Here is a 27,571-nt window from a genome sequence, read left to right as displayed (position 1 = left end):
GGGGATTTTACTTCACTTTCACACTTCTAAAACACATTTATTCAATCTTACCTTTGGACCCACCTCACCCTTTCCAGGAATTCCCTCTGGACCTCTTGGGCCAGGTAATCCTTGTTCCCCCTAACAAAAATAAGAAGAGGGTATTAATTTTCACACAGCATTTATTTGCTTTATTGATTTATGCTCCATCCTTTAGTAAACTGCATTTCCAGTGCAGCTTAAATACTTCCTATAAATACAATAAAATACAAAGGACAAACACAACAATCTGAAACAGGAAAATCTCAGCGGCACAAGACATCTGGCGGACAGCCATAGTTCAGTGGTAGAGCACCTGTTCTGTAGATATAGATGGTCCCAGACACAATCCCAGGCATCTCTAGGTAGGGTTGGAAGCAGCTGAGAGCCAGTGAGGTGTAGTGGATAGTGTCAGACTAGAACAGGCATAGGCAACCTTGGCTCTCCAGATGTTTTGGAACTACAACTCCCATGATCCCTAGCTAACAGGGCCAGTGGTCAGGGATCATGGGAGTTGTAGTTCCAAAACATCTGGAGAGCCAAGGTTGCCTATGCCTGGACTAGAATCTGAAAGACCTGGGTTCAAATCCCCACTAGGCTATGAAGCTCACTGGGTGACCTTGGGCCAGTCACCATCTTCTTTCAGTCTAATGTAACTCACAGGGTTCTTGTGAGGATTAAATGAGGAGGAGAATCGTGTATACCACCTTGAGTTCCGTGGAGAAAAAGATATAGATGCAGTAAGTAAATAAATACATAGTATACAGCCTCTCTCTCTTTTTTAAAAAAACCCAGGAAACAGTTTAAAATACGGGGGTTTCCCGCGAAAACGGGAGACTAGGCAGCTGTGGCAGGGGCCACAAATAAGATTTCACAGGTCGAAAGCCAAAAACGCAGGTCTTTGTGCTGAGGAATGGTTTGTCAAGGGTGAGTACACTGTAAACCAAACTTGGACCTTTTGGAATGGCTAACAAACTAAATGGTGTTACCTTTTTCCCAGATGCTCCTGATAGACCTGGCTTCCCACTTTCTCCTGGAAATCCTGGTCTTCCCGGTTCTCCCTTTGAAAGGAGGTTAAAGAAACCAATTCAAGTCGGAACACACAATTGGATCAATTGGGGAGGGATGCTTTATCCTTTTTATTCTAGAATGTGGCCTAGTGGGCCCAGCATAGGGTGTTTGAATATCTGTTCCTTATCTTAACTTCCCTTGATAATGCCAACAATCGGTGAGGCACTGATGCTTTATGGACCACTACTTCTGTGCATTTTGTCAAAAATACCACTGCTATTAATAGTTGAGCTATTAGCAATTGGTGCAACTGGAATATATGTTGTAATCTGGTACCTATACAGTACCAGAGTTCCAAAAGTATCACAAGAAGCAGCCATCAGTGTTACAAAGCTAAACTATCAGGGAGCAAGGCACACCTCTGAAAGGAAGCTCTGGAACTCAATTTCCTTTAAAAAGACAGTATCAAAACATTTAGATACAAGTGTTCAAAACAGGCTCACTTTAGGTCCAGGCTGTCCAATTCCTGTTGCTCCAACTTCTCCTTTTGCTCCAGACGCACCCTCTTGCCCCTTAAAACAACAAAAATATTTATATTGAGCACAATAAGTAACATTTTCTCCTAATTTGCTATTAATGTAGGGTGTGTGTGTGTGCAGGGGCGTCGCAATGGGGGGGCAGTCCGCCCCGGGTTCCACTCGGGGGGGGCACTTGGCACCCCCACCCCCGCAACTCCCAAGCCGAGCCTCCAGCCTCCCGGTAGAAAGTCCGCACCAAGTGGACTTTTTACCAGGAGGCTGGAGGCTCGGTTTCGGAGTCGCGGGGGTGAGGGCGCCAAGTGGCACCCCCCCCGCCACGGACTGGAGTTGCCGGGGGGCGGTGATACCCCGCTACGTAACACGCATGCGCAGCGGGATGCTGCACATGTGCCGTTAGGTGGCGGGGTATCACCACCCCCCGCGCCTCCAAAGCCGCGCGCCTCCAGCTACAAACTCCAGGTAGAAAGCCCTCTCAGCGTTATGTAGCGATGCATGCGTCGTTGTGTAGCGACGCCGCGCCCCCCGGGTGCATGGCAATTTGCCTCGCTACGCCCCTGTGTGTGTGTGTGTGTACTCATTCAACACCCTTTCCTTCAACAGGTTCTCAGAGCACCTAACAAAAAATTAAACTTACAATAAGCATGAAGGGGGAAAAGCACGATGAAAGCAGTCAACAGAATTAAAAACCAAACCCCAAGGGAGAGACTGAAGGCAAAATGGTGCCAAGCTCCTCTGGGGAGAGCATTCCACAGTCTTGGTGCTACCACTGAGTAGGCCCCTTTGGCTATACCCATCCGCTGAAGGGGGTCACCTGAAGAACAGCCTCTGTTGAAGATCTTAAGAGTGCAAGCAGACAACTGAGTCCAGATAGCATGAGCACACTACACTGGTCCTTTTTCACCTTCACTGACTTCCCATACATTTCGACATCCCAATCAAAGTGCTGGTTTTGGCCTGCCCTGCACCCTTTGGAATCCAAATACTGTACCTGAAGGCAGTGGTTCCCAGAAACTGAACTCATTATGGCAGAGACAGGTCAGAACAGAAACCGCTTTCAAAAATGACGGCAGCAATTAGAAATACCCCCAAACAAAGTTGCAAAAAGGAATGGAAGTATGTTGAGGACTTTTTGAAGAGAGAAGGGATAAATGTAGATTTGGTGATTTGTTTAGATTGAAAGATATAAAGGGAAAATTGGAGAATATGTGTAAATAGCAGTTTAGATAAAGCGCGATAAAACAAATTAATTAAAGGAAAGCGGTATTCAAACAACAGGAAGCAATTTTCTTTTTTTCTCTTTTTTTCCTCTTCTTTTTTCCCCTTTCCCTTTCCCTTTCTTTTTATAAGCCTATTACATATATATTGATATATTATTTAATATATGTTGATATATTATTTGAAATATTTTCTAGAATATTATTTGGTATATTATTTGATATATTCGATATAATTTTCTTTATAACATTACTTCTTGTTATTTTTTTGTTGCCTGTCAATTTTGATATTCCTTTTTGGTTATATTTTCCTGAATGTTTTTTTTGTATTTTCTGTATTTTTGAATTTTTTTAATTAAAAAAAAGAACAGAAACCGCTGCCTTAATGCATCCCTAGCTGCAGCGATCGTTCCATCTCTAAAACACGGCATTGTGCTCTTTGAGGCAAGAAACCTCCTCCAATACAACAGAGGGGGAGCTTTAAGTGCTGGTCAGAATGTGGTCATGTACACGTCTTTGAGATCACCCACTGATATTGTGGATATTTCCCACAAAGATCAAGGGTGGAATGTGGCTCAAAAGAGAGAGAGAACTGTGTTTTCTTTCCATTGCTCCCATCAAGTAACATCCTTCAAGAAATGTTTTATCTTTGACCAGGAAGTTGGTCCGATGAGTATCTGTGCACACACATCCCAGCTCTTGATTTTCAGTCAGTCATGGAAATGCAGATGTAGAAGCAGAACACAGAAATTGTAATTTTCTACTAGTAAAGGTAAAGGGACCCCTGACCATTAGGTCCAGTCATGACCGACTCTGGGGTTGCGGCGCTCATCTTGCTCTTCCAGGTCATCTTGCTCTTCCAGGTCATGTGGCCAGCATGACAAAGCCGCTTCTGGTGAACCAGAGCAGTGCACAGAAATGCCGTTTACCTTTCCGCTGGAGTGGTACCTATTTATCTACTTGCACTTTGACGTGCTTTCAAACTGCTAGGTGGGCAGGAGCTGGGACCGAGCAACGGGAGCTCACCCCGTTGCGGGGATTCAAACCACCTACCTTCTAATCGGCAAGCCCTAGGCTCTGTGGTTTAACCCACAGCGCCACCCGCATCCCATAGTTAAAAGTAGGTTTTGGCAAATGTGTCCTCTTTTTTGCTCTTCAAAATATGGCAAACCAGAAGCTAATCCATTATGATGGTTTAGGTGGATAAGAATGGGCTTATCAAAACAGATATGGTTTAAAACCTATACTTTACTAAGATTGATGTCAAGTCCTCGTAAGGGCCAAATAAACACAATGAGGCAGCCACGTGTATAGTATCTTTGTGTAGCAATGGACAAATCTGAAACTGAATCTGACTTTTCCCTCATCGTACAATACATTTATTCCAAGTTCAATGCGTACCTTTGGTCCAGGCAGACCAGTGCCTCGTGACCCTTTCACCCCAGGCACACCTTTTGGACCCTGAATGCCCTAAAGGGATAAAAGTATGAAGTTAATCAGAAATCGGGTTCTCTATTCATTGAAAGCACGTGTTGTGGTAGGGTTAACAGGACATCCCCTGGGGTTGCTGGGCAGATTAGCTTAAATGGCCACAGGGTGATTGGACAGTTTGTTGCTGTCCAATCATTAAAAATGATTGGACAGCATTAAAAATTATATTAAATTTCCGAGGGATGTCAGATCTGTCCCAGGGCGGGGGACAGATGGATGAACCAATGCCTAAGCAACCACTCACATTTGGTTGTATTTTAAATAAAGTTGTGGACAAAATAATGTCAAAAACCTTAAACTTAAATTGATGTGTGATGTGTGAATTATTGGGGGGATGTCCTGTGACCTCGACACGCAACTGCCCTTCCTTAGGCACTGGAGATCCTGGAAATAAAGCCAAGGGGAGTGACCTTACAAGCTTTAGTCACAAGGAAAGGTAGGTCACAAAAGCATGTTGTGATTTTTTATGCACACCCACAGGCATGCAGGGTAACTTGTAAGTTCAACACAACCTTAAGACTTTCCTTATTTCCCCCCTATTAAAAATTCTATTAAATTCTAGCCTCTCTTTTCTCATATTTTGCATCATAAACCTGGAAGAACAGGTTGACAGGTATATATAGATATATATCCCTCAATGAGACCAAACCTAGATTCACAAAATGTTTAGGGGCATGCATACCCCTGCGTATCCCAGAAAAAAAGCACTGTTCACACATGACTTGTATGATTATGCTAAAAGCATAATCCAAACATAGAAGTGAATCAGGACTGGGCAATGACGTCCAAAGGGCTCAGTAAATCTGTCTTGGCTATGGTTGCATAATGCCCTCATCCTCAACAGGAATCCACAATTCCTGCTCAGTTTTGTCCATAAGCCAACCAAATACCTGGTCAAAAGTAGGCAGTCCCCTGATGTACATTTACCTGCTTTCCTTGGATGCCAGTTCCAGGTGGTCCCATAATGCCCTGTGGTCCGTCCATCCCCCGTTCACCCTGCATGAAAATACGTCTCTCATATAAGTTCTTGCTTTAGTCAAGGCATTCTTCATCATCTTCATCACCATACTATTTTTAAGTTTATAATGCCTTTCCCACATTCTTGCACATTGGCTCACAAGCTATTCAAGAGGAACATCTGCCCGGGGGAGGAAAGATCATGGGATAGAGAACATTTGAGGAACTAATGAGACCAAGTCAGGACGAAATGATATGAAAAAATGTGGTCATGACATCCTGGGGCGCATTTGGATGTCACAATAAATCATGTTGTGAACAAACCTAGCCTCCCACCAGTCTCAAGCACTTCCACTTCCTTGCTTATTCCTCTAGCGTGCCTACAAGTTAAGGAACTTCTGCTTCCGCGTAGCTTGTCGTGTCAACCAAATCTGACAGACCATGGTAAATATCAGCTATGGTTTTATTGAATCAAGCCGACTCCCAATTGTGATTTAAGAAGCCACCTGACTTCAAACAAACCACGGTGATTAAACCCATGCAGTTCACTATACTGTGGCTAATCAAAAATCATCAGCGGATGCTTTCAGCTTCCTCCCTGCAGCCATGCCAGAAAAGAAGTTGGGAGGGGGACTGTCTGGAGGGTAGGGGGGAAGTTAGGGTCATTTCCATCACAACAAACCACAGCCTACCATTATACCTGAGCACAGACATTATCTAGGCATTAATTAATTTAATCACGTTCATTACATTTTTTCCTGCATTATTTACAATGAATTTCTTCTTTGTCCTTCAGACTCCTAGGGCACCATCTTCATATAAGCTTTCATTCTACTGTTTCAGCACCGGAGCAGACAATTTATACCCACTGTTCCACACATTGTACCTTATCTCCTTTGATGGAGGGCCCTGGTGTTCCAACAGGTCCCGCTGGCCCTTCAGAACCTTTGTCACCCTGAAAATACATGACGTTAGCATTGAATTAAACTTGTGTGTGTGTGTGTGTGTGTGTGTGCATTCCTTCAGGACTGCCGCAAATGCACACATGTAAATCAGATTAGAATCAAATATGGCCAGGCATCAACTACTTCACAGCAAGATTCAGTTATTTAACCCCTAGATTATTTATATACAGGCAACGACTGATTTATGCGTATCCTCTCTAGTAGCTAAATGTCCGCTAGTAGCTAAATAAAACAGGCACAGCAATATTGAAGTAGTAGGATGCATACAGCAATATTAAAGTGGGGTGAGCATTTTGTTTCAGTCTAGACACTGTAAAAGTTGCAGGCAACTTTTCAGTTAGAGTACGTGGAATGCAATATTTGATATTTGCATACCGGAGGGAAAAATATTGTAGAAAAACAAATGAGTTCTCTCAAGCCACAGGAGGTTGTGACTCTTCCGGTACATATCTGCTAGGACAGGATATATGTGGGAACAGGACATTAAAAACTGCTTTTATTTCCACAGTTAATCACTTTTGTATTTTTAAACTTGTATGTTAATGAATAGGTTGTTTAATTTTCCAAAAACTGCTAATGGTCCATGAAGATGCAAGTCTCCACAGAGATTTAGTCCAGCATTCTTTGATGTTAGACTTTCCCACAGCCCCGTCTTTAGCATATGCGCCGCTGGGGTGCAAAGATCCGCCCAGTGCCCCCAAATTTAGTTTAGCTGCCAAATTAACTTTTATTATGCTTATGTCAGACACCACGCTTGCGCCTTATCTCTTGTTGTGAATGACAAGCACCGTCGTTGTGAGTGACAAGCGTGGCGCATCTTTGGTAAATGAGTGCACAAAGTCCTTTAGTGAAACAGTAGGTATACATTTCGGTAATACATAGGTATATATGCATTTTGTTTTTCTAGCTTGACCAAAATTATTTATTATTTCATAACAGGTAGACAGTTAAGAGCTTAGGCGGCTTCAGCGGCAGGAGCCTGGTGCCTCCCAGAATTTGGCGCCCTGGTGCCCCGCACCCCTTACACCCCTGGGTAAAAACGGCCCTGCTTTCCCAACATACAACTGCAAATGGTATCATCTTTTAGGGTGAGGAATGAGTGGCATGAAGTTGCTGAGAAACAAGGTCCGCTTTGAGAGTAGGAGGACAGCTGGGGATGCTAAGGACAGCTGGGTTCCTGCTGGTGTCATTGAAGCTACAAAAGGAAGCCACTTCAGACAGGAAATCACAATCTAAACACTACACACAGAGAGCTCATGGTGCCATATTGGGGTCCCAGAGACATTGTGTGGGCATTAAAACAATGGATGCCAGCCACAGCCACGCAGGCTCCAAAGGAGTGCTGAGAGGACCACTGACCTCAGATGGCTTACCTTCCAAGTCCCGGACTGCAGAATCTGGGACTGGCAGCCGTGTGACACCGGAAGTTGCGTCGACGTAACTTCCGGTGTCGCTTTGCCCTTCTATGGGCACAAAAAATGGCCGCCGCCGGCTTCAAAAGTCGCTTCTACGCATGACCGGAAGTGCGTCGACGCAACTTCCGGTGTCGCTCCGCCCATCTATGGGCACCAAAAATGGCCGACGAAGACACCGTAAGTTGTGTCTACGCAGTTCCGGACATGCGTAGATGCGACTTTTGAAGCCGGCGGCGGCCATTTTTGGTGCCCATAGAAGGGCAAATCAGGGGAAAAAATGGCCGCCGGCAGGAGAAAATAACGGAGAAAAACGGGAGATGAGGTGATACGGGGGACCACCGGGAAAAGGTAAGTAAAAACGGGGGGTTTCCCGGGGAACACGGGGTACTTGGCAGCTATGCTCAGATGGCTGCAGGTGGATTCTGGATTGGCTGGAGATTCAGCAGTGGGCCATCCTGAGGATCTGGGATGTTGGCCATGTTATCAACCCATGAAATTGGATCCATACACCCAATGCCATTTTTCTAGAAAAGGAGGTGCCAGATTCTGGTTCTCTTAGAATGGCAATGGCGCTCACCTGAAAGGTACCGGAACCGAGTTCTGGCAAGTTCCAACTGATCAAAAGCTCTGCATATACCACAGACACACAAATCCTTTTGTGCAATAAATCAAAGAGTATTTGATTTATCGGTTTGCTTCTGACATTTTTATCCCACTTTGCTACGGAAAAAATAGAACCAAGGCTTTGTTGTAGGCCTTTTCTCGATCATATTTCATAATGACTGGAGGAATATTATTGGGCTAGGTCAAACAATTCCCTTTTCTGAATAAACTTGGAGCAGGGATTGGTGCTTTGGGATGCAGGCCTAGTACATTTAATTAATGGTTCATAACAATCGCTAGGCTGTTAATACTAATTGGCCTGAGGGAGGAGAATGCTAACTGCCTGTGAAGAAGTCACGCAGGCCTGGTGTTTGGCAACATAAATCTAGGGAATAGGAATCACCACAGACCCAACAAGGCAGCAACAGAAGAAACTGAAGGATTGGGGGGAAAACATTTGTCACCACTGTTTACCCCCATCACCTCCAATAGCTACAACCACTGAGTGTTTTGAGAGGCAGGATCTGTCGATAACATCTGGCTGATGAGGTCTACAAGACCCAAGGAAAGCCCTGTTTAAGGAAGGATTAAGAGAAAACAGTAGTGGTTTTTTTAAAAAAGAATTTAGTTATTTTAGGATGTTTTAACTGTTGTCAGATTTTCACTGTGAAGGTTGTTTGTTAACAACACAGAGTTGGCCAGAGATATTGATGGGTACTGAGGCATTCTCACACATAATCCTGAATAAAAAAGATAAACTTCACTCCCACCCTCCTTAAATGGTAACCCTGGGATAAAGTGAGGAAATACTAACATATTTTTTATTTTTAAAAAATTCTGAATTTATCTTTATTGTTTAAAACTTATAAAACAAACACATTTCATACAAACATACATCACACCTACAAACATAAATTCAACATCACAATGACAAATAACATATAACAAATATAAAAGCAAATTGTTCTGTAACTTTCGAACTTATAATCTATTAACCAAATTTTAAAAATGACTTCCAATTAAACTTGCTGTATTTTGTCTATTATTAAGATATGAAATACTAACATATTTTAGACAAAGGAAGGGAATGTGGTGGCAAGAAGATATTGAAGAAACAAATGCACGCCTAGTGATTCACTCAAAGAAGTGGAGGGGGAGGTAATAAATTGAGTGAACTGGAAATTCTCATTTTTTTTGACTGAAACATTTACCTTCTGTCCTGGAACTCCTTCTCCTGGGGGACCCCTTTCGCCTTGCACGCCCTCGGGACCACGTGGACCCTGGAGTTGAACGGACAAGTGGTTTTTAGAGGCTGAAATGCAAAGCCCTATGGGTCTCTGAACTACACCTGGATCCCACAGTGCATGAAAAAGCTTCCCCTCCAGTTTCTTCAATGGTACAAAATGCATCGCAGGGATATGAGGTGTGAACTGTATTTCCACATCGGGGCTTAACTGGATGCTATTAGCAAATCACATTTGCCTTTTTAACAACTAAGCAGGGATGGGCTCCTCTGTCAGTTTCAGTGTCTTGTTTGTCCAACCTTAAGTTCGGTTCAAATTTCCATATCAGTTCGTGGATTTTGCTTTAAGTAGTCCTCATGTAGCCCCCAACATTTTAGCATACTCATAACATACATGTTTTTCTATGTCATTTTTGCCGAACACACACTTTTCTGCTACCCAGTTTCCTCTAATATAATGCATTTTTTGCATGTGGCTTTGACCAACAGCCAACCTAGCAGTTCGAAAGCACGTCAAAGTTCAAGTAGATAAATAGGAAGGTAAACGGCATTTCCGTGCGCTGCTCTGGTTTCACCAGAAGCGGCTTAGTCATGCTGGCCACATGACTCAGAAAAAGTGTCTGCGGACAAACGTCGGCTCCCTCGGCCAGTAAAGCGAGATGAGTGCCACAACCCCAGAGTCGTTTGCGACTGGACTTAACTGTCAGGGGTCCTTTACCTTTACCTTTTGACCAATATATGCATTTATATGCACACTTCACCCTAGGCATTTTTGTATACAGTCATACCTTGGGTTAAGTACGCTTCAGGTTGAGTACTTTCAGATTAAGTACTCCGCGGACCCGGAAGTGTTTACTTCTGGGTTCCGCTGCACGCACATGCGCAAAAACCCTCTATCGGCACTTCGAACACATGCACTATCGCCGCTCGGGTTAAGTACTTTTCAGGGTGCGAATGGCACCCTGGAACCAATTAAGTACTTAACCCGAGGTACTACTGTAAATGTTAATTTTTTTCATCTACAATACTGTCTTATTTATTTTATAGTACAGTGCATTGATTATTGCCTTCATTTTATGGATCAATGGTCTCGTTAGACAGTAAAATTCATGTTAAATTGCTGTTTTAGGGGGCGTTTTTCATCGTCTGGATTAATCCACTTTCCATTACTTTCAATGGGAAAGTACGCTTCAGGTTAAGTACGGACTTCTGGAACCAATTAAGTACTTAACCTGAGGTACCACTGTACATTCCTTGGCTGGGGAGCTGCACTGCAAAATTTGGAGAGGTGCAAATTGTGAAGGAGGGCTGTGTTTCAGTTCGTGTATTATTTTGAATAATAATAATAATGATAATAATAATAATAATAATAATACCATGCCCATCTGACTGGGTTGCCCCAAATTAGGTAGGTTCATCTTTCAATGTGAACAGAATTGACTTTCTTCTCCAACCCAACACCATGTAAAGTTAGGTCTCCATGCTTAAGAGACTAGAGGAAGCTACTCTGCAAAACTTCATGTATGCACTAAATCCCCTGCATGCATGCCGGAGACTTGGGTTGGGATCAAGTATGCAGCCATCAGAAGACGAGGTGGGGGAAATAAGGCCCCTTAACAAAACAAACAACCTTGAAAAGCAGACTAACTTAAGACCCCTTGGTTTTCAATAGGTCTGCTCTAAGCATGATGAAGCCTTGAGCCAACCCCTTGCCATTTTCTGCTGGCAACAAAACAGCACTGAATACAGCAAGAAGGGGTGAAAAAAAAGTTCTATAATCAGGGATGCTTTGGGCAAATTATATGATCCTAAGGAAAACACATTGCCTCTATTGAAATGCATGGGGCAGTCTTGCAGACGGTAGAATTCCACATCAGAGCTCCAGTGGCCATGTCAAATGGGTGGATTTAATATACCAAACTAGAAAGTTCTGCACAAGTCCCCTTGAAATGACTCCATTCAATTGAATGGGACTTATACAGGAGAGGTGCCCAATACATTGTGCCACTTGTGTCCAGCTAAAATGCATAAATTCTTTAACAGTATGAATGTTGTTTTTAATTCTCAGTCTCATTTTGATCCCTTGCACAACTTCCTTTAGCAGGGAGCAGAAAACCTATGGTTTACTATTGTTTTTTGTTCATTACTCTTCGTAATGAATCAATACACATTGCCACTGCATTTCAATCAGGTGCACCCAAAAATTCCAACAGCGTAGAAAAAATTTCTGAAAAACTTGACCATTTTGCTTACTGTTAAGCCTGGCTCGCCAATCCCAATAGGTCCTGGAAGCCCGATTCTTCCTTCCTGACCTCTGTCACCCTTGTAAAATTAAAGGATAAGAATTTAAAGGAAGGTGTTGCTCTTCTGAATGCAACACAGTCCAATAACCATTGATGTTTCCATGAGCATACTGTATTACCAATGTTGATCTTATACATTACCTTAGGTCCTGGATATCCAATTCCTTGGGCTCCAGCAGGGCCATAAGGACCAGCTGGGCCTGGCTCCCCCTTTAAAAGAAGCAGAAATAAACAAATGGGTAGTCTGTAGAGTGGCAAACAATGTGAATAAGAAATTCCATTGAATGAATTTGTGATTCATAGTACCCAGGCTCAGAACCGTGTTGATTTACAATCCCAAGTACAAGTATCGAGCAAAATGGCTTCTAGGAATTGCTGAGTTTCCCCAAGCTCTATTGCTGCCCTGCATTTCAGCTCTGGCTCATAAGTTATCCTTGTGTGACTCCACTGAACACAGTAAATAGCAGGTGTTCTGACACACTAACATATTACCATACCAGGAAATAGTCCCTTTCTGACTGGGTTGTTTTTAAACATATGTTTCTCTTGTTGGATCTTTCGCTCTTCATGTGGCAGTGAACGAGCACAGAGAATCTTTTTCAGTGCTTTTAATTTAGCTAGAAGTTAAAATAACAAGGCAAAGAAACTGGATTTCCTGTGGTTTGGGTACAGTTCAGCAGCACTGAGCAGATGAGATAATCTGAAGCAATATGGGCTTTCCATCTTCAGACAGCATAATTGAATTTATAAATGGGTGTGTGTCAAATTTATGAAAATGCCAGCTTATCTACAAGAAAGTAAGGACTCCAAACTTACAGATCCAGTCCCGTTTATTTCTGTGGGGAAGATTTAAGCATGTGCTGAATTGTCTAAGTGAAATCAATGGAATTTAAGGTGCAATCCTATACACAGTCCCCTGAGAGTAAGTCCCATTGAACCTCATGGATTTTACTTCTAAAGCAACATGTACCTCGGAATGGATTAAATTAGTCCCACTGTGTTCAGCAGAATTTACTCACTACACCAAGGCTACAATGCCACACCTGCTTTACTTGGAAGCAGGAATGTAATGAGGCAGCAATTTCTGTCCTATTCTGTGTTTGCTGCAATCAGTACTGTTTCCATTCCGCTACAGCTCGCCTTCCACTAAAACCTTCCATCTCTCTACATGCCCTGGCCAAAACTAACAGTTAGCTATGGAATTAATGACATCATTAACGACACCATTAATTTCAAAGCATTTTACTGGAAGGCAAATGTCAAAACCAATGCAGAAAACAATGCAGCTGCTTACGCGACGTTTGCAAACTAAAACAATAATAAACAATAAAAGTGAATACTGCTCGTATTCATTGGCATGGTTTCTGTTCCTGACCTCTATGAATTGTAGCCATTTCCACTCCCATTTCCAAGGAAGTCTCTGGCATCCCTACTTGGGAGTAAGCACCACTTAGCTCTTTCCTTACCAGGGCTCCTGTGGTAACAGCAGCACAGGTGGTGGCCTGTTGGCATAATAAGGCACCCCCCAAATCCTGAAGCCCTCAGCCAGTGGAAATAAAGTATAGGATTACACCCTTAAACTATTGACTTTCAAATTAGAAGACACACCCTTAAGTTTCCATTGATTTGTTCTTTCTTAGACTAAAATCTCTTAGGAAGAAATATGAGGTTTTGAGAAGTCTGCTACACACAGATGCTTTGGCGGTGAAAAAGTTAATAGTTTTTCGATGTTAATTATCAACAAGGAATCTCTTTTTTCCCAACAGCAGGAAAAGGAAGAAAAGCCAAGAACAACACGAGAGCTAATCCATGTCTGCTTTCTAATGATCTTGGCAGAGTTTCTACCGTAAATACTATACAATGACAGGATTCATGCAAGGAAGCCCTATGAGGACATCAGAACCAGCATTTCTAAAAAAGAAGACCTTGTATCTAGATTTTTGTCATCTGGTCAAATATATTCCATTCCAACAGCATCTGGTTTTGTCCCCCAGGCAAATTAACTCTTAATTGCACAAGGATCTTTCATGTCCAGATGCATCCGTAACGATATCAAGATCATAAAGAAAGAAACCCCAAACCTCCCTTTCTGGGTATCTAGGGCAGGCATCCCTGATAGCAAGCAAGCATCAGCCAGCCAAGTGCATGTCAAGCAAGGCTTAATAAGGTCTTTCTCCTCTCCACTCCTTAAGAACAATAGGTTTCACCCCCAAAATGGAACCTGCAACAAAATGTACACTCCTGTTTAGAGTTCCAGCCAATCAGACATGCCCTTTTCTTGGAAACTCCATTCCATCTCTCCACTGATTTCTTCCCCACCCTCTACCAGCAAACAGTCGGCATGCATTCTGCGGCCACCAGACATGTTCGGTCCTCAGGTGGGTTGCTTTTGGTGTGCTCCTGGCTAGGCTTTACCCTAAAGACATTTTGTACGTTTCAAATCTTGGGGTTCATTGAAGCCTACTGATTACTCTGTCTGGATCTGTTGACTACAGAAAAACCCACACTCAAGAGAATTTGGTTCATTATTAGTACACAGAGTAAGATGGGGTTTAATTTTTAACATCTCTCGTTTACTTTTCTTGCGCATGCAGAATCATTACCTTTTTTTAGCAGCAGAACTATAAAGCATGGCTTACATGCTCGTTTTGGTTTTTGAGGACATCCTCCAGCAACCACCTAACTCAATGATCTGTAATATTGACAGTAGGCCTCTTTCGGTGGAAAGATTCGGAAAGCCAACATCTGAAATCTCTCAACCTGACCCAGTGTTTTCACTTTGTGCTGGAATTGGCAGTTTTCTTACAAGGCTGGCTTTCTGCTTTCCAAATATCCCTGCTTCCAAGAGCTTGTACAATAAAAGAAATAATCCAGAATATTTAGCACAACGGAACATTTCCTAATTTAAAACACTTGTTTATCCCAGCATTATCCGGAGGTGTACGTCCAAGCATGTATGCCTAAGTGGAATGAAAAAGGCTACCCATGAAGATCATATAATCGTTTGGATTTTCTTCTTCTTGGCTGTGTAAGATGCACTTTATTAGTCCCTTTCAAGTAACTCCTGGATTGTTTCCATATTTTCAGCAGCTGCTAATATAATTAACATATATGCACCCATGACATTTTCTGGCATTAAGCTGAAGCCCTAAGGCTGCAATGCCTTTTGTGGGTGGAGTAGGGTGAAGACTGGGGTTTTTCTTTTGTAAGCCATTTAAAAAGAAATATATCCCATTTTATCTGTGTGAGGGAAGGGGCTACATCTGGGAACTTCTGTGATCCTTCCCTCCCGCACAAAACAAGAATGCTGAGAATCACAAGGTTTCCATTGTGCCGCAGAATGGTCAGGTGTCGGGACAAGGATGTGAACCAAACAGGCAAGGTCAAAGCCAGTGCAAGCAGATTAGACTCTGGGGGAACCAGAGGCCACGGCATAGTCAGGGATGAGTTCAGAGCAGCCACTTCTGGCAATACCCAAACCAGAGAAAAACACTATTAAAAGGAGTATAGATTGGCATCCTAAAGCTAATGTATATTGACAGATGCAAATTTAAAAAGCAATACATATTTATTTACAAAAAGTATTTGTATACCCCAATTTCATTTTTTTAAAAAAATATCAAAGCAGTTTATAATAATTAGGAATACACCTTAAAATCACACAAATTTTGAAATGACAGACAACTAGCTAACTATTCCAGAAAACATTTGTTTTAGTTGTCTGAGAAAGCCTGCTGGCATAGAAAAGTTTTAAGCAAATGTTTAAAAGTTAGTATGGCATGTCCAACAGGTAGATCATGATCTACCAGTAGATCACTGGATGTCTGTGGTAGATCACCAGTAGATCAGTGGCTCCCCCCAAAGAAGCTAAAAAACTTTGACTCCCCTAAAAAAAGCTCAACATATTTGCCCTGCACCCCTAAAAACAGGGCTTTCCTCCCTAAAAAAGCTCAACAACTTTGACCTGAACCACCAAAAACAGGGTTTTCCTTCCAAAAAAAAAGCTCAGCATTGCTTTCCTCCTCCCTAAAGAAGCTCAACAACTTTGACCTGAACCCCCAAAAAGGGGTAGATCACTGCCAGTTTTTAACCCTGTGAGTAGATTGCAGTCTCTTGGAAGCTGGCCACCCTGATATAGAAGATGCCTGTTGAATCTATGTTTCAAGTGCACCAGCTCCAGGTTGGCACAGCAGAGAGCTCCAGATTGGGTCCATAACTGGCAGGTGGCCCAGTTAATTCTTACCCATCCCATCCCTCTCCTACCTAACTCCATGTTTCAGGGGGTTTACTCTGGCTGCTGCAGGTAAAGATGTCACCAATGGTAGCTTCTGCATCTGCTCACCTGTGCTTCCCCCTCCCTACCTCAAGGCCAGACCTGTAGAGCCAAGCAAAGGGACACTTCTGCTACATCTTTACCCCCCACTGCTGCAATGGGTTAACAGTTAGACTAGCCCTGCCCAAAAATCTGAATTAATTTCACTGCTTCGCAGGATGTATTTTTAGCACAAAATCGAAATTTCCTAGAATATGACTCAGAGGGAACATCCACGGCTATCAATATTGGCTTGTTTCACGAAAATGGAATTCTCTTTCCCTCCTGACAACCTACAAAACTAAACAAATGCCTTCATCAAGTGCTTAAGGAGACCCACAGAAAATTTTGGCAGTGGCAATCCTAAATGCATGCCACATTGGTGTCCCAGTTGGAAAGCCATCAGTAGCTCATCCATTAATTTTGTCAGAAACCTCTTCCACAGCAGTTGAATTGCTCCACTGGGATTGTCCTGAGAACAGACTTATTATTTATACACTTGGGAAAAGTAACTGTCCACCATATAAATAACTGCAAGACTTTGAATTCATTCATAAGTGTATGGAAACTTTTTTTTTTAAGGGGGACACTGAATGATCTTTCTGTAAAGATAACAGACTTTGGAGAGGTTGCTAAGTATCTGTCTGCCATAGTACTCACATGAAAAAAGGCACTGACCTTTACAAGCTGAATGGGTATTTATTGAGCTGTAAACAGCCATTCATTTTACCGGGCAAAACTCTTACTTGGGCAACTTCTCTTACTAGCTGAAGCTCATTTGTCTGAGAACCAAAGGGTGCAGAGATGCAAACTCCACTTTAAAACCCGCTAATTAAAAAATGGATGGCTTCTGTATCGTTGTATACAGTTTTCAGTCCGGAAGATAAATAATGCAGTTGTTTAATAAAGGAGTTGTAAATAATGACTTGCCAAAGCTTTGCTAAGGATGGGAATGTTTCAGATCCAAATGTACTTTGCAAACACAGAAAGCAAGAGATCTCTCGGGATTTGTCTGCTGAAAATGCATTTATTCATAAAAGCTTTTTTCTATATCTCCCTTCAGCCCATAAAACAACAATGTAACCTAAGAGCTGGTTATTGGCAATACTACTCTTTTTAATCAAGTGTTTTAAAGATAAAAAAATATATACTGTTTCAAGGTAGTGCTTCCACAACAAGGGAGTTACAGTCTCTCTATATTATTGTTGCTGATGGAGAACATTGACCCATTCTTAAATGGGATTAAGCAGGAAGCAAGTGACATTACAGCTTTTTACATGGTGAAGTCAACACAAGTTTCCAGTGATTGGAGATGATTCTGAATGCTCCAACATGTGTAAAGATGACGACAAACCATGCGCTTAAAAAATGTAGTGAATGTAATCAGTGTCGGATTTACATATACGGTAAGCTAAACAAGCTATAGCTTAGGGCCCCACTCTCTAGGGGGCCCCAAAAATTTTTAAAGGAAAACAACCTGGATGTACATTTCCTAAATATAAGATAGAAAAACCAAATAAAACCTACATACAGCAACAGTGTTTTGTGTTGTGTAGGCTCCTATGATGTAAGTAATGGGCCCCGCCTGCTAGCCTGCTCCCTAAAATATCACTGGTTTGCTCATTTCTATATATAGGGTACCATATAGCATATATTCAACAGAAAAAACAGTGACAAATTATTGTTGACAAAGGACAGCTGGACATATAAAGGGCCCCATTACCTTCAGTAGCTTAGGGCCTCATCAAACCTAAATCCGGCCCTGAATGTAATCAGAACAGCTTTGATAATTCCCAAAATTTTAGATAAACCTACCAAACAAAAAACAAAAAACTCCAACTGCTTAAAAATGTATATAAAACCTACACAGAGAAACTGGCCCTGAGTTACAGTCATTCGCATTTGGTACACGCAGTCAATTGATCTCCCTTCTCTGTGATACAATATCCCAGAAATGCCTTTTTGATCCCCACTTTGTTCTCCAAGGGTGGCTTCTAAATAAGATTCAAAAATGCTAAACACACCTTTAAATCACATGGTTGGGATTCTTGGGATTCTCTTTCAACTAACTGCAGCTGTGGCATCCCCCAACCTGGATCAGGATCACAGCACAGGGAGGGGTTTATCCACTAGTGCCAATAACGGTTTTATTTGAAATACAGTTAGCAGTTTCAGAGGGGAGAATTTTGTTGGGGCAGTGGCAGGGAAAACGGCATTTTCTCCCTGACCTCCCCACCCCCAACCCTAATGGTTGGTTCTAAGGCAGCTCAGGCTTTTCATTGGAGGCTATTTGCAAAACATGCATGGTAACTGCATTCACACAATTAACAGCATGTCTAACTTGCTCTGTATGTACAAAATTCAAATAAATGTGTCAGATCCAAGAAACAAGTTTTTAAAAAACACACACACACAGTTAATCTCCACTTCTCCCCCTTCTCATTAAGGTAACTAGTACTACTGTCACAATAGAGCATGTTGAATTTTTCAACTTTCAAATTTCAAAAACAAGCAATGCTGAAAAGCTGTAACTTGACTTGGGGATTCAGAAGATATTCGGGTTAAATTTAGCTTTGCTTGGTATATAACTATATAAAGATAAATGCTTTTATATATTTTTTTATGCAACTTCCAATAATTTTAAATTTTTTCCTATTCATTAAAAAGGTGGGGGGGAAATGAAACAGGGTAATGTTGCATGCTTAGTAAGGTATGTTTGATGCAGAGAAACCAAAAAAAATATTGCATTACCTGACGTTTTCAGAAAATTAAAATTCTTTGGTTTTTCCGAGACCAAGTTTATGTGCTTTTGAATCAAATGTAGATTTGCCAAGCTAAATGTTGTCCCGTCACAAAAAATAGCAGGTTTGAATTCATCACATTGAAAAGCATATTTTTAAGACCCTCTCAATGAAGACGTTTGCAAAAATTAAATTTCACGCCCTAAAATGATACCCGCTGCTGGCGCAATGAGTGAGAGATGGGTTGTTGGTGTGTCACAGCATCACAGACGATTGGCCAATGAGATGCACGGGCAATTGGTGATGCTGAATCTACCTTGGGTGGGGCTACTCCAAGGCATCAGCTAGAGCCCAAGGGCTAAGGCTAGTCACACCCAGGTTGTGGGTGTGGCCCTCCAGAATCGCTTGTGCCAGGATGGCCCCCTAATCCCCAAGCAAATCCCTTCTGGTCCCCCATCCAGGAGGCTGGAGAGGGAGGCAAGGGCCAGCAGTTGGGCAGCCCTATAGCAGGCTCTTTGCCCTATGCTATGCCAATACCTATTATGACTGCAACCAGACCACGTGGTCTCTGCTCCCCAAAACTCACATCAAATCAATATTATATTCAAAATACATTCTGTTTCAGAAAAGCTGAGATAGCACAGTAGCGATCAGTACGAAAGACAGCAAACAAAGAACGAGAAAATTCAAGGCAAGGAAAAAGCCTGTGTGAGGCCAAGATTCCAGCATCTTTTACTGTCCCAAATACTTTCCACATTTAGCAGTTCCTCTGTATCTTCAAATGTTCTGGTTGCCTCAGAAACAAGGCCAGGATGTTTCACATAATGAACGCCCACATGCAATGTAATAGAGGCTGCATTCATGAAAACTCCCGCATCTTGACAGTCAAGTGCAAAATAGTATTGTTAACACTAGTCCTGGCATTTATAAATATTTAGCTATTCAATGTTCAAAGAGACCCAAGTAGCACAAAAAATATATTGATACATGCTGGTGTGCCAATGATTGGCAATTATGGGGCGTGCGGAAAACACACAGTTGTATCTAGGGGATGGCAGAATGTGTCACTTTTAACAAACCCAAGTCCTCATGAGAATTCATCAGCATTCCTAATATACGCATCTTTGCATTCAAGTTTGCCTAATATATGTATTTTTCCAGAGCAGTTTTCCCTTATATGATACATTTTTTGTGCACTTTGCTTGGTGAGAGAACTGCACGGCAAACTTCAGAGAAGTGCAAATTTCAAAAAATGCCTCTGTTTCAAGTCACACACATATCAGATGCACCTAAAACTGTTACAGCCTGTATTCCCGCTCTCCAACATTTTGTTGCCGGTCCCACTTGCGAAATGATATATCTTACCTTATTTCCTTGAATGCCTTTCGGACCAGGCTCACCTGGAGGGCCACTGATTCCCTTTAGAAAGGTAAAGAAATGAGAATTTTGACATTTACCAATAAGCAGGTTATGCATAACCTCAGGCACAGTCTCAGTAATAAACACAAACCTATATGTGTGTGTGTTTGTGGATCCTTGCAATAAGAGAAAATTCACAACTGTGTATATTCCTTTTCATTGTAAAACTTTTTTATTCCCTTGCTCTTAGTTCAGTGGAACTTTCCAACTGACTCTGACCTTCTTCTTTGGTGATCACTCATAGTCACGTAAGATTGTCTTTCATGAATACGGTCTTAACAGTGAGTCCGTAAGTGACTGTGGAAGCCAATCCTGGATCCACACGTCCTTCCACAGTGGGGACATGGGTTTCAGGGTGATCACGGTGAAGGTTTGCCAAACGTGCCTTCCTTTTACCTCGTTTCTTCCAGTGTGGTGTAGTGGTTAAGAGCGGTAGACTTGTAATCTGGGGAACCGGGTTCACTTCCCCGCTCCTCCACATGCAGCTGCTGGGTGACCTTGGGCTAGTCACACTTCTCTGAAGTCTCTCAGCCCCACCCACCTCACAGAGTGTTTGTTGTGGGGGAGGAAGGGAAAGAAGAATGTTAGCCGCTTTGAGACGCCTTCGGGTAGTGATAAAGCAGGATGTCAAATCCAAACTCTTCTTCTTCTTCTTCTTCTTCTTCTTCTTCTTCTTCTTCTTCTTCTTCTTCTTCTTCTTCCTCCTCCTCCTCCTTTCGGCCAGTCTCCAAGTGGAGTGCTCACAGGCCAGGGGTCTACACACTGATAGTACCTTTCAATACAGTCACCCAATCTCCCTATTACATTCGAGATGAAATGAATATAATATAAAACAGGGGGAAATAAAATAAAATGAGAATAAGAATAGCATCCAGAGCCAATTAACCCCAGGAGTTCAATATGAATTTGAAGGAATTGCTGGAATCTGGCTAAAATCCATTCAGCTTCTTGGTATATCTAATAAATAATAATAATAATAATAATAATAATAATAATAATAATAATAATTTATTATTTATAGCCCGCCCATCTGGCTGGGTTTCCCCAGCCACTCTGGGCGGCTTACAACAGAAAAATGAAATAAAATAATCTATTAAACATTAAAAGCCTCCCTAAACAGGGCTGCCTTCAGATGTCTTCTAAAAATCTGGTAGCTGTTTTTTCCTTTGACATCTGATGGGAGGGCGTTCCACAGGGCGGGCGCCACCACCGAGAAGGCTCTCTGCCTGGTTCCCTGCAACTTGGCTTCTCGCAATGAGGGAACCGCCAGAAGGCCCTCAGTACTGGACCTCAGTGTCCGGACAGAACGATGGGGGTGGAGACGCTCCTTCAGGTATCTTCTTGTCATATTCACATTCTGGAGGATTTCAAGTGAGTAGGAGCCAATAACATGTGATCAGTTAAGAAGTTAGAGCAAAACATGTGTGTGTGTGTGTGTGTGTGTGTGTGAGAGAGAGAGAGAGAGAGAGAGAGAGAGAGAGAGAGAGAGAGCTTTCTCCTCTATCTCTAGGCACATGAGCTTGCACACTCAAAGATTTCAGTGTTTACAGAAGAAAATTGTGTACATTGTCAGAAATGTTCTTGTCCTGTGGGCAAGGAGAGAATCAGATTCTGGGGTGCAATATCAAGTTTGTGGGAGGAGACTTCTCATGGCTTGACATCAACAAGTGCAGTCTCAGAATGAGCTGCTGCCGTGCAAATGTCCGGGAAGACATTTCCAGGAAGAATATAGGGTGTTCAGACATTACATTCAGCAAGTGTACAATTGGGGTATACAGTAGTTGACCTGTACAGATCCACTAAAGTACACAAGTCTTGCTAGGATTCTGTAATTTCAATTTCAGTAGCATTTCAGGGATATAGCTATGCAACAGTGCTATAAGAAGAACTCATCAAACTTTCAGGGAAATCCCTGCTTAAGTCTTGCCTGACGTTATCATCGGTGCTGTTCAGTAGCAGTATGGTTTTCTACCATGGGAACTCCTCTGAATCACAACAAAGCATTTATGGAGAAATACTAGACATTTTTCTACTGGAACAAAAGCTGAAGAATTGGCAAGGGAGGGGGTTCAGCAGTTCCACTGAGAAGGCAAAAATGTTCTCACAGTTCTACTTTAAGCTCAGCACTGTAGCTGCACAGAACAGGACACTGTGACAAGGAAGAGATTGATAGCAGGCTCCCCTTGAGAATGACAGCTTTTAAAAATAATCACACTGAAGGAAAGCTGTACATTTCAAGAACAGAACAGCACAAAGCTCTCCATTGCTTGAGTTATACAAAGGATAATGCTGAGCCATATAAGAATATAAGAGCCCTACTGGGTCGGAATAAACGCCCAGCATCTGGTTTCTTAGCAACAGCCAATCAAGTGCCTCCAGGAAGCCCACAAGCAGGGTGTGAAGGCAATAGCCCTCTCCTGCTGTTTCCCGTATCTGGTATTCAGATATATATCTTCAGTTTTATCTATTTTTATTGCTTGCATTTATATCCCATCCATCACTTTGTTGATTCCATGGTACACGGTGCCAATGGGTTATATCTCACCAAGTGTTACTCAGAATAAACCCATTGTAATCAATAGACTTAAGGTAGCCATCCATTAATTTCAGTGTGTCTGCTCTGTCTTAGTCAAATTTAAACCAATTTAAAAAGCTACTAACAGTGTTTGTGGGGCAGAAACACACAGGGAGAATTTATACTCAAACACAATGTAGAACAGCAGCCAACAGCCATTAACAAGACCTTCCCCCACAAAAGTACAGCAACAATACCCAAAATCATTCTGGTAGCATTACAGCAGCAGATATAGCCAACAGAATTTCTCCCACCAGTTTTCACTAAAAACCTAAATGCTTTTAATTTCTAAAATTAAATGCTTTTAATTGTCACTGAAAGATGGACATAGATGGCATCAACCATATTCCAGAAGGGAGGGAGCCCCATGGTGCTGTCCTGGAAATGATCATATCTTGAATCATCACACAATGTGCCTCACTCCATGGAACAATATGCCTTTTTTGGCACAGCTACAGATTCATAGAAGAACACTATGACATTGGATTTTTTAATTGTTACTCTCCTTCCCCCCAAACTCTACTTTTCCAGCTGTAGAAGCCATGCTGATTTTTCTTCAGCATGACTTGTTCTTCTCATATTTACTTATTATTGCAGGAGAGGGGGTTAATTTTAATAATTGCTTCCAGGAAATTTGGTTAGGCTGTCAGGTCTGTAATCTCCTGGCTCTGCTCCACCTACCTTTTATAAATTGGTGTTTATCTACCTTTTATAAATTGGTGTTTATCTGCCTATCTTACAGTCTTCTGGTAAGGAGGCCCACTGCGGCGCTAAGTTGCATACAGTATTTTTATTAGCTAATCAATCATTTTGGTTTCGAGTTTTCAAAGAGCTCTTGGGCATAAGCCAGCTGGCCCTGGTGACTTACTAATTTTTAATTGTCCAATAGCTTCATCCCCTTGACATTTCTATTCGAGTTAGATCTGAGACAGGGCAGGGAATGCCGGCATGCAACAACTGCTGCATACACAGACAAGACAGTGAGGTGATAAACGTGCAGAGTCTGCATCTCTTCAGGCTTTGGAGAGGCAGGAACTCACATAAAGGGCCATTCAGTCATGTATCTTGAAATGTAGGGCCGGCTCTACCATTCAGCAGAATGTAGTGGCAGGTGACGCTGGGCAGGCAGTGGTGGTGAACTGTTGTAGCGCAGATCTGTGTGTACAGTGATGTGTGTGTGTGTGATGTTGGAAGACAGAGTTGGGTATGCTTCCCTCAGGTGTGGTGGAAGATGCTGTTCCATCACAAGTGTTGAATAAAGGCTTGACTGCTATGAATCCAGTCATATTTTGCACATGGAACAGGAGAAGGTGCCACCTACCGTGTTTCTCATATTTTAAGGCATCCCCCAAAAATAAGCCATGACAGGATTTCAAAGGGTTGGTTAAAAATAAGACATCCCCCGAAAATAAGCACTATCGCAAAGCCCCGACCGAGCGAGAGGCGAAGCCGCGGGACCCAGCAGGAGCTCCCTGCCTGCTTCCCCGAGCCGTAGCGCATCGGGGGACAGAGCCGAAGATCGGCGGGCGCTCCTTGCTGGGCTTGACAAGCCCGGGAAACAGCGCCCACCGATCTTCGGCCCTGTGCTGTGTGACAGGCGGGGGTGGGGGGGGAAGCGGAGATCGTTCTCCGCTCTCCCCCCACCCCCGCCTGTCACCGAAGATTGGCAGGCGCTCCTTGCTGGGCTTGACAAGCCCGGCAAACAGCACCCGCCGATCTTCGGCCCTGTGCTGTGTGACGGGCGGGGGTGGGGGGGAAGCGGAAATCGTTCTCCGCTCTCCCCCCACCCCCGCCTGTCACCGAAGATCGGCGGGCGCTCCTTGCTGGGCTTGACAAGCCCGGCAAACAGCGCCCGCCGATCTTCGGCCCTGTGCTGTGTGACGGGCGGGGGTGGGGGGAAGCGGAGATCGTTCTCCGCTCTCCCCCCACCCCCGCCTGTCACCGAAGATCGGCGGGCGCTCCTTGCTGGGCTTGACAAGCCCGGCAAACAGCGCCCGCCGATCTTCGGACCTGTGCTGTGTGACAGGCGGGGGTGGGGGTGAAGCGGAGATCGTTCTCCGCGCTCCGCCCACCCCCGCCTGTCACCGAAGATCGGCGGGCGCTGTTTGCTGGGCTTGACAAGCCCAGCAAACAGCGCCCGCGTGCACTTTATTAAAAAATAAGACATCCCTTGAAAATAAGCCATGTCGTGTTTTTTTGAGGAAAAAATTAATATAAGACATGTCTTATAATATGAGAAACACGGTAGTTCTGCTGAAGTATAGCCCGGGCACAGATTTACCACCTCTAGCCAAAGTAATCTACACATCACAAGCCCAATATCCCCTGGAGTCAGGGGCGTAGGAAGATAGGGGTGGTGTGCCCCGAGCGACGCGATCCCAGGGGCGCCATCGCCGCTGCCCGCCCCGCCCCCAAAACGCGCGCCACGTCACTGGTGGCGAAGCATGAAGCTCTGCCGCTGCCTGGAGTTGAATAATGCAAACGAATAATAATCTTCACATAGAATTAGGTTGTAAACAAACTTACCTGAGGTCCTCTCGGTCCCTTTGGGCCAAAAGGGCCTTCTAGCCCCTGTTTAAATAAAACAAAAATTAGAAATATTAATTGCAAGTTCTGATTCAGCCAAGGCTCACTAAAACACTTCTCAGCTCTCTCCCTGCAGCTATGGTTGCTATTATCTGCACATATCGGTGTAAGGCAGATTTGCCCAAATTTCCCCTTTACTGGTTGCTCCTCCATGTTCTGTCCATTTCAGATCTCTGACCTGAAACTAGGGTTTGTCAATGGGCTACCACAGCCTTGGCCAACCTAGTCATCTCCAGATGGTTTGCACTACAATTCCTCTCTGCCCCAGGGATGGATAGGAGTTGCAGTCCAAACCATCTGGTGGCCACTAAGTTGGCAAAGGCTGGTCTAGTAGATCTATGCTGGGAAATATTCAGCACCATGTAGCATACTGCCCTCAAAATATAAGCAGCTTTAGCTGAATGTGCAAAGGGGAAAACAGGGCCATGGTAGCAAATCCCAAACCCATTCCCTATATAGTTGCACACGCTCAGGTTCTCAAAATGTAGCTGGTGAGGCTGCTCCTTTTTGGTTTTGGTTTTTTGCAGGGTTCCTCATCTCATGTACAAAGCCTGTACAACATTGTACATGGCAAAGGCTGTGAAATGACCTACAAGAGCAATTCTGCTCCTCCCCATCTCCATTGTACCCCTGTTTGTTGTCATCAGAGCAGGGCAAGTAATCCTGGGGATTGTTACCTTCTAAGAAGGGAAGGAAGGGGGAAACAAAGACTGCTCAGCACCCTTAGGAAGTTAAAAAATCTCAGAGTTTCTGGGAGGAAGCCATGACGGCTTAAAACAGATCAATCGCAAAATATATTTTGAACAGACATCAATATAAGGTTCTCTCTCTCTCTAGGTTGCTATGCAGACCATGCAAGATCATTTTCGTTCTCCTGGCAATAATGCCTTGGGTTTGGGAATGGAGTTTCTGAAAATGAGGAAGTGTATCTGGATGGCTGGAATATCAGTCTGCAGCAGAGAAGAGGAAAGGAAGCAGGGCTCTTCCAAGAAGCAACCTCCATCTACAAAGTGTCACCTGGCAGCAGTCATTCCATCAGCCTGCCCCAGGGGGATGGAAGGGGAGCAGGACCCGCCACCCACCCTGCTGAGAGACCAGCAGCTTTTGGCTCCTGTTTTTCTCCAGCTGTTTCCATTTGATCTGGTCATTAGAGGGGGGAAAACTCTGAATGGTAGCCAATTAAATCCCACCCATAGCAGACTCATTGAAATGAATGAACCTGAGTTTGTCATGCCCATTAACCTCAATGGGTCTACTTTGTGTATGGCTAATGACTAACAAGTTATAAAGTCAATCATTCATATCTAATAACTGATGCTGGAGTTTGCTATTTCTTCTTCTTCCTCTCAATCCCCTTTTCTTTCATGTCACATCTTTTCAATGGAAAGTCCGATTACAGGGATCATCTTATTGCTCAGCTACTCAGGGAGCCTTCTTCGACGGAAAAGGAGGATAAAAATGCTCCAGACAAGTACATGTTTTCTTCCATCCTAAAATCAATCATTTTCTTGGCTAAAGGAGGAACTCTGTGGTCAAAATAGGTGCTCTTCTCTCTTGGGAGTATCACTCTTGTCCTTCACTTTAGCCCCAGCTGCTTGCTATCACAAGTGGCCCCCTTTGAACTTGTGAGCAGTTGGGAGGGAGGAGTGGGCTCTGGCATCAAGGAAGCAAAACCAGCAATGGAAATAATGACAGTTAAGCTTGTCCTCTGCAGACTTGTGAACATGAGCCACATCCAACCTGAATTCAAACAGCCAGCAGTTATTTGCATTTTCAGCTAATATAAAAGCTGTACCCTCCGCTGACTGCCCTTTAGGGAAACCCAGAATTCTGGGCAGTGGGAAACACCAGTAAACACTGATGAATACTATGCAATAAATCTCTTTTCTTTTCTTTTCTTTTTTACATTTTGTTGGGACACCCAACAGTACAAACAATTACACTGCTGTGCTGATCTTTCCAGATCATAAATGTGCTCCAGAATATTAGTGCTGTGTGTCCCAATCTTTTGCTCTGTGCTTCTGCTGTGTGTTCTCCATGTCTGCTCATTTTCCACTGGCATGATTGCTGCCTCTTATTCTTCCTTCTTTCTTATTAAAAAAAACCCTCTTCATTCGTTTCTGGCAATGCCGCTTCATCTCCTCTTGTAAGTGGGAATCCTGTGGGTGATGAGAACTTT

The 27,571-nt window shown here is 43.2% G+C and overlaps 1 protein-coding gene across 2 annotated transcripts in view; it reads right to left on the bottom strand.

Moving 5' to 3' along the window:
- The window catches only part of COL28A1 (collagen type XXVIII alpha 1 chain), an 85,485-nt gene that overhangs the window by 38,744 nt on the left and 19,170 nt on the right, over nucleotides 1–27,571 (bottom strand). For both annotated transcript variants that reach the window (XM_060280753.2, XM_060280754.2), the window contains exons 10-20: nucleotides 25,333–25,377; nucleotides 20,178–20,231; nucleotides 11,901–11,969; nucleotides 11,710–11,778; nucleotides 9,425–9,493; nucleotides 6,117–6,185; nucleotides 5,201–5,269; nucleotides 4,184–4,252; nucleotides 1,533–1,601; nucleotides 1,008–1,079; nucleotides 52–120 (exon numbers count right to left, since the gene is read on the bottom strand). In XM_060280753.2, coding sequence (XP_060136736.2) covers nucleotides 52–120; nucleotides 1,008–1,079; nucleotides 1,533–1,601; nucleotides 4,184–4,252; nucleotides 5,201–5,269; nucleotides 6,117–6,185; nucleotides 9,425–9,493; nucleotides 11,710–11,778; nucleotides 11,901–11,969; nucleotides 20,178–20,231; nucleotides 25,333–25,377 — 723 coding nt within the window. The remainder of the gene's footprint in view (nucleotides 1–51; nucleotides 121–1,007; nucleotides 1,080–1,532; nucleotides 1,602–4,183; nucleotides 4,253–5,200; nucleotides 5,270–6,116; nucleotides 6,186–9,424; nucleotides 9,494–11,709; nucleotides 11,779–11,900; nucleotides 11,970–20,177; nucleotides 20,232–25,332; nucleotides 25,378–27,571) is intronic.

This window comes from Zootoca vivipara, chromosome 11 (assembly GCF_965207765.1).
Source record: "Zootoca vivipara chromosome 11, rZooViv2.hap1.1, whole genome shotgun sequence".
Lineage (NCBI taxonomy): Eukaryota > Metazoa > Chordata > Lepidosauria > Squamata > Lacertidae > Zootoca > Zootoca vivipara.
The sequence above is the reverse complement of the archived record's forward strand: the minus strand, read 5'-3'. Positions and strand labels throughout refer to the sequence as shown.